At 43.9% G+C, this 7,634-nt stretch overlaps 1 protein-coding gene across 1 annotated transcript in view; it reads left to right on the top strand.

The window, feature by feature from the left end:
• YEATS2 (YEATS domain containing 2) overlaps positions 1-7,634 on the top strand; it is a 79,125-nt gene that overhangs the window by 36,420 nt on the left and 35,071 nt on the right. The window contains exons 12-13 of the mRNA XM_023736852.1: positions 314-496; positions 6,156-6,414. Coding sequence (XP_023592620.1) covers positions 314-496; positions 6,156-6,414 — 442 coding nt within the window. The remainder of the gene's footprint in view (positions 1-313; positions 497-6,155; positions 6,415-7,634) is intronic.

Raw genomic sequence — 7,634 nt, 5'->3', positions numbered from 1 at the left:
TTAGTTGTGTTGGAGTCTAACAAGATGGGGGTTCAGAGAGCACCGTGTGTGTGTGGGGGTCTCTCTGCTGCCCTTTCGCTACCAATGTCTAAAAGAAGCGATTGGGTCGCGTCAGCAGATTCATGGCCTCAAGTCTGGATCCTCCTTTTGGTCCCTTTGATAGTTGTCATGGACTGTACTTACCTTTTTGGTGACGTCGTTCTCCACAGAGCAAGCTTCATTAGCTCATTACTCCTGCAGACAGAACACATTCAGCTATTAGCAGCTCTTCTCATGGGATGTTTGTTCAGTGTGTTACCATGTTTGTTGCCAGGTGATCATCAAACAGGAACCTGGCGAAGCCCCCCACGTGCCCACATCAGGAGCTGCCAGCCAGTCACCGCTCCCCCAGTACGTGACTGTGAAAGGGGGTCACATGATCGCTGTGTCTCCTCAAAAGCAGGTCATTACTGCTGGAGAAGGGTCTGCCCAGTCACCGAAGATTCAGCCCTCCAAGGTTTGTTTTGGGCAAGGATGGGGAGGTCGACATATCAGTAACTCTTGTTTCACTAGGTAATTGATAAGTGCTGAGAAGACCGTGGGTGGTGGGGAGCCGATCCCCAGAAAAGCCTGTAGATGTCAGCCCGCTTGGAAAAGCCAAATGTTATACCCTCTGCTCTTGTAATAGTCATCGACCAGAGCAGGGAGTGTGCCACAGAGGGTCTGGGAAGAGTCCAGGAGGCAGAGGTGCCTGTCATCTCTTGGGCAGTGAAGGTGCTTGACTTCCACTTGATACAAATCTAAAACGGGTGACTGACGGGACTGAGGCCACTGTTTTACTTGTTTATTTCTGACCGTTTACGCCTGTGATGTCCAGGCAGTAGGATTTTTGAATGCAATTCTGGGAGTGCAATTCAACAAAAACCTGGCCTGGTCTGCACCTGCAGACAGCTGCCTATCTCGAGTCATGCTTCTTGGCTCTTGGGAGAGTTTATTTTCCTTATAATTGGGGGCAGCAGGGGAATTAATGTATTGGGAGAACTATAAAATAGCACATACATCCATGTTTTTCTGCATCAGTAAGAAATAGTATCTGTCGAGTGCTTATGTTCATGCTCTTGTTGATACGTTACCTGTATCCTCAACACAGCCCTGCAAGCTGGATATTTTAACTCCCTTTTTACAGGTGAGGACACTGGGCCTGAGAAGCTGAGCAACTTTATCTAGTGCGTACAGCTAATAAGTCACGGGATTTGAACCCAGCTCGGCTGACTCCAAAGCTCCCCATTTTAGAACTGACTCAAGTTTGTGAGCCCTTATCTCTATCCTGAGCATGGCTTCACACCATCCAGAATTAAATTGTTTCAGGTGTTTGGTAGATATTCTCTGAAACTACTTAAGAATATTATGTGGGATGTTTGTGTTTCAATTCGAGAGTCAGCCCATCTAGGGAGAGTAAGTTGTTTTGAGAAGAGTACTCTTAAGATAGGGAAAAAATTTTTTTTTTAGATATTTTGTAAGCATAGATAGCTAGGTAAGAATTGAGATAAAAATTCATAGTGTTAAAAGGTGATTCTAAAATCTGTCAGAGCCATTAACCACTTTCCCAAACTTACTTGATCCTCAGAATCATCTGATGATTAAAAAGCCTAGATGCCTAGGCCTCCGTCCCAGGCTCCCTGAATCAGATCTTCTCGTGAGGCTCTGGGAAGCTCCCCTGCTGATTCACGTGATTAGGCAAGAGGCTTTGGGGCTCCATAGGCAGGCTCACTGAGACGTGCATCCTTCACTGCGTCCTAGTGCCCCCGTCTCTCTGGCCTCGGGAGGAACAGAGCATTCTGTCAGAATCCTCCAGCGAATTGGTTACTGTCTTCTGGACTCTTCCCGCCCAGAGGTGTCCTGTCTGGTTTTCTAATCACCTGAAGATGGATGATGTTGCAGATGGAGGTTTTCTGTCAGTCTAGCATTGCTGTTCACGCACAGATGCTTTGGATAAGTTGCTCTCCACTTTTTGCCACTTTGCATTTTGCCAATCCACTCATCCGGTAATGCTGACAGACTGTACCGGCTGTCTTGTCACATTGCTGCCCGTGTAGTGGTCATACGCGGGGCTAAGAGAAAGTGGGTGGGTCTTTGCTAGAATGCCCTGAATAAAGTTCAAGGGTACCTGGAAAGCAGAGCCGTAGAAGAGTGTGAAGGAGCTGCAGAGAGGCAGTGGAGCATGAGACATCACTGTTTGTCCAGGGAATTTAGTCCATGCTTGACTGGAGATAGGCAGCTGTCTGCAGGTACAGACTAGGCCAAGTTTTGGTTGAAGTGCATTCCTAGAAACTACGCCAGAAGCCAGGAGGGCAGGAAAAAGTGGTACTGTTTGAGTCTCCGTACACCTGTGGCGCCATGGAAACAGCTTCTCTTTCCCTTGGAAGTAGGGAGAGGTGCTACCTTTGACACAGAAAAGGTGAACTGAGGAGAGTAATGGATTCATGGGGAAGGAAGCAGTGTGGTATAGTAAGAAGAGCATGAATTTGGGAGCTGGAGCTTGTTACAGAGCTCAGATCTCAGCCATTTATTACTTTTGTGACCTGGGCAGCTTGCTTAATCTCTTTGAACCTTTTTCTTTCCCCATCTAGTAAAAGGAAATAATACCTCCTGTTTTTCAGGGTTGTAGGAGAACAAAGGACCAAGCACAGAGCAGGTACCCAGTGAGTGGAAGCTAATGCTAGCGTGGCTGAGACCAGGCACTGTGTATGCATCCACGGGTACCACGGTAACAGTTATCACAGATACTCATTGAGCACATCGTGCTAAATGGCTGTAGTTTTGAGTGTCTGAATCCTCACCTTCAGGGTGTTAAAGTGAGTTCTGACTTGCAAAGGTATGTACAGGGCACAAAGATGGCAGACAGAGAGACGTGGAATCACAGCATGAATCAGAGTGAAGTATTCATAACAAATACAGAGCAGATTCACTTATTTATAACAAATACAGAAACGTGTGCATTTTAAAGCCAGAAGGAAATTAGAAATATAGAAAGAATTTTTGTGGAACGGGAAAGGATAAAACTTGGTAGGTGAGTTCAGGTTCTAGGCTGAAATGTTGCATTTTTTAAAAAGAAAAACAGATTTGGGGTTCTTACTTAAAAGCCCCTACCCCTTCCTGTGGTGTCAGTAAAGAGCTCTGCAAAGGATTTTCCCTGATAGAATGCCAGACTTCCTCATTCTCCTCCGTTTTCAGGAAAAAAGGCTTTTGGGGCAGGAGGGAGATCTTTTGAGTGGCGCGGAGGTGCTCATGAAGACTGGAAACCCTGGTGGCATAGTGCTTAAGAGCTATGGCTGGTAACCAAAAGGTTGTCAGTTTGAATCCATCAGGTGCTCCTTGGAAACCCTGTGGAGCAGTTCTACCCTGTATTATAGGGTCACTCTGAGTCAGAATCGATTCGATGGCAGTGGGTTTGGGGTTTTTTTTTTTGGATGAAGACTGCCCTCCTGAGGCCGCCTTGTGTTACCATGTTTTATCAGGCTCTTGGGGAGATGAAGTGTGTCATATGCTGGAAATTTTGAAGCAGTTGGATATGAGAAGAGAGTTTGGCACACGAAGGGAAAAGCAAAATCAGATACGTGGAATTTGGGAGAAGAAGTTTAAATAGGTCCGTATTTTCTAGATGAGGAAGCTAAAGCTCAAAGAGGTTAAATAACTTTTTCAGCTACTAACTGGTAGAACGAAACTGGGGAACCAGGTGTGGCCGCTCACAGAAGTCTCTGCTCTTCCCTCTGCTGCACGGTGGTTTCTCACGGGTGATTGTTGTTGTTGGTTGCTCTTGAGTCACCTCCCACTCATGCAGCCCCATTTTCTCTGTCTCAGCCATGTCGCCCAGGCACATGTCAGGTATGTTCACACTCTATGAAAAGAAATCGTGTATCATTTAGCAGTTATTTTCATTTTAAAATCCCGTTCATCAGTTGTATATGGTTTATTCTAAATTATTTTTTCCTTTTTAATTTAGAAAGATTCTAAAATTTCAGGAAAACATAGAGCATAGTAGAGTCAATACCCATATACCCTACACCCTGAATTAACAGATGTTAATCTTTGCCTCAGATCTTTTTTTCTCCAGGTAAAACATTACTGATGAAGTTGAAGTCCGCTTTGTTCTTCCCAGAAGCAACACTGTCGTGAATTTGCTGTGTAGCTTTCTAGTCCAGTTTTTGTTACATAAATTAACACGTTTGTGTGCTTTGAAGATTTACATAAAAGATATTTATACTCATTTTTCTGCAGTTCTGTTTTCACTCTAGTGTGCTTCTGAAGTCTGTTCATGCTGCGATGTATAGTTCTAGTCCATTCATCTTAACAAATGTGAGCCATCCCGGTGTCTGTCTGTGTACACCACAGTGGAGTCATTCTCCTCTCTGTAGACACTGTTTACAGTTTTCTGTGATTGTAGATAATGCCATCTTGGAAATTCTCATATATGTTTCTTGAGATATGTCTAAGATTTTCTCTAGGATATATTCCTAAAAGCAGAACTGATACAACATGGGGTGTGAGAATTTTCAGTTTCAGTACGTTTGCCAGTGACTCTCTAGAGTGGCTGTACGAATTGACCTTCTTACTAGTGGTGAACAGAAGTTCCTGTTTCCTCATAACCTCTAGCCAGTTCTTGATGTTACCAGACTCTTTTTCCCCCAGTCTGATAGATGAAAAGTACTTCCTTACTTTGTCTTTTTTGCCTTTAAAAGCAATGATTTTGCATTTCTTATAACCTTATAAAAGTCTTTAACTCTAGTTTTTAGTGAGAAGTTCCTTTTTATGAAATAAAGAGCTGGGGAGTTGTCCAGGCATAGACCAGTAATTTGAAATTTGCCTGCAAAATTGGAGAATATTGAGGCACCAAAGAAAGAGGCGGGCAACTCCAGTGTGGGGAGCGAAGGAGCCTGTATTAGGGAGATTTACATACCGAGGCAGTGGTCCCTGGCAGCAGCAGGACTAAAGCAGATCTCACACCCAGCAGTAGGGGGTGGAGGTTTTATAGTGGTCAAGGACAAAGGTGGCTCCACACCAGCGAGTTGCATAAGTCTGCCTCAGCAAGGTCACGTACCAGAGGCTTGGAAAACAGCAGTGAACTAACGGAAAGCATCAGGGCAGCCATGTTTGGCCTCGCAAAGTTTGTTTTCCTCTTTGGAGTGGGGAACACTACCGTAATTTACCATTAATTAAATCATGTCTTCTAATTTAACATTTCACTGTTTACTTTGGTTTAAAAGAACTCCATGGTATTTTCTTACTTGAAAGAGTACACTTTACAATACTTCAGAATCAGATCTAGCTTTCATAATTTCGGTACTGGGACCTTTAAATTTTTTCAATTATTAGCCTCACTTAAACCTTTTCTTCTTTAACCAACTGTCTACCTTCAAGGAGAGGAAAGGTTCCAAAGAGATACAGAAAAATACAACTTTTCTGTAAAAATCAGTTGGGAGAAGTGTCATGTGATATACTGTATAACAAATGATGTCAGTTGTAAGGAGTTGTAGAGAAAAGAAGAAATGATCATTTCATTTGGAGTGATATAGAAGGGCTTATTGAAGAGGTGATACTTAGAAGGCACACAGAAGTGTATGTATGAGAATGTTTACAGTTTTTCATAAGGATATGAAGTTTGAAATTATCTAAATATCCAGCAGTACTGAAATGTTCACATAGATTATGGTATACCTATTCTATTTGGTATCTAAAAATGTTTCTGAAAAATAACAACATTGAAAAATGCTTATAATATGCTAAATAAGAAATAATCTAAAACTATATATACCAGGTGATCCCAGTTCTGTGTTTTAAAATGTATATTAAAAAGAATTTGAAGTAAATACATTGAAAATGTTGAGAGATTAGTTTTGGGTAAGTAGAATTTTTTTTCTCTGTATTTTCCAAATTTTCTATAAAAGATACTTTATAAGCAAAATAAGATAAAAAACAGCTCTGGGTTAAGACAGAAATCTTAATTTAGAATTACAGTATCCAGAATGTAAAGCATATTCTGTCATAGGTGGCGTTCTATGCATTGGACCCTAGGTTTTTGTTTTGTCGTTTGCTCGAACAGAGTGACTGTTCTTTCTGAAAGCTCTCAGAGAGACTATGCGAAGAAGCACTGCTGGCCTCTGCTCTCTTTTGTACAGGTTGTTGGGGTGCCGGTGGGGACTACTTTACCTTCAGCCGTGAAGCAGGCTGTGGCCATCAGTGGTGGCCAGATCCTGGTAGCCAAGGCCAGCTCTTCTGTCGCCAAAGCAGTTGGTCCAAAGCAAGTTGTAACCCAAGGAGTTGCCAAAGCCATCGTGAGCGGAGGTGGAGGAACCATTGTTGCTCAGCCGGTGCAGGCCTTAGCCAAGGCGCAGGTCACCGCCGCTGGCCCCCCGAAGAGCGGATCCCAGGGCTCAGGTAACTGGACTCCCTGCGACCCTCTCAGCAGCAGCCCCATCCAGAGTCCTGTGCTGGTGATTTTCTTCGGTATTTGAGGCTGTCTGGGAAGGCCTGGTAGGTTGGGGTTATGAGGAGTAAGTGAGAAAATCTGTTACCCCTTGTCGTATAATATTTTACGTAGGGATCTGTAAATAGAGCGGGTGTTTGCTTTAAGTTTATTTTATTTTTAGCAAGAATAATAAAAATAGAGAGTATTTCTTAATATTGCTTTCAGGTCTGAAGAATAATTTCTCACTTGTCCTCATCCCCATTTTGGGTTGTACTTCAGACTTAGCTGCATCTTGAGTTACCTGATTAACGCCTTCTCTACCAAACAGCGGTTTGAACACCTTGACTGTGTTGTAGTCCCTGATGTGTTGTTACTGTGAGGAAAAAGTTAGCTAAGACATTAGATGTTGACTTCTTTGTGAAGGTCTTGATGAAGCTGAGGGATCGTTGCAGTGGAGGGTACGTGGTTCTGTTGGAAGGATAGAAGGTGGTAGGTGTCCAAACTAAAGCTTTCAGAAGTGACGTCACTGCTGGTGGTGACAAAGTTCAGATTGTAACACTGAGAATGAGTGCTTGAGACAGATGGGACAAGGTGACCTTTGGAGCTTAAAGATCAGCAGCTGGAAAGCCAGAGAATAAAGTGGGTCATTTACAGTGTTGGCACGGAGGGTGTCAGCCGTTAGAGCAGTGCTTTGAGTCAGGAGTCCGTCGTTGGCAAACGAGGGGAAATGACTGGGTGTTGGTAAATGATGGTGACAGGAGAGGGATACCTGGTGAAGCCAGGCGCGAGCCTCAGAGGAGCCTGTGGTGTTTCCCTGAGTAAGAGCACAGAAGAGGCACCTCTCCCATTCCTGGCCCTCAGATAACGAGGTATGTGCGTGTAAGACCAGAAACAGCCCCTAGCTGAGGTGTCCTTGGGGAAGTGGATCTCCAGAGGACTGCCAGATTTACTTACGATAAGAAGAGAGAATGTTCAGGAAGGTTGAGGTTATAGAGGAATAAAATGATCACAGCAGGCGTTCCATGATGAGAGAGATTCAGGGAGAGAGGTTAGACCAGGAATTGTGAGCAGTGTGGACGTGGGAGTCCAGGTGACGGTGGTGGCCAGAGAGGTGGGCACTTGAGTGGCTGAGACTCCAGTGATGTAAGGTAGGATAGCACTGTCCTGGTAATTATGGAGAGGGTGGCAC

The sequence above is a fragment of the Trichechus manatus genome, unplaced genomic scaffold (assembly GCF_000243295.1).
Source record: "Trichechus manatus latirostris isolate Lorelei unplaced genomic scaffold, TriManLat1.0 scaffold00092, whole genome shotgun sequence".
NCBI lineage: Eukaryota > Metazoa > Chordata > Mammalia > Sirenia > Trichechidae > Trichechus > Trichechus manatus.
This window is presented reverse-complemented; position numbering and strand designations above follow the sequence as displayed.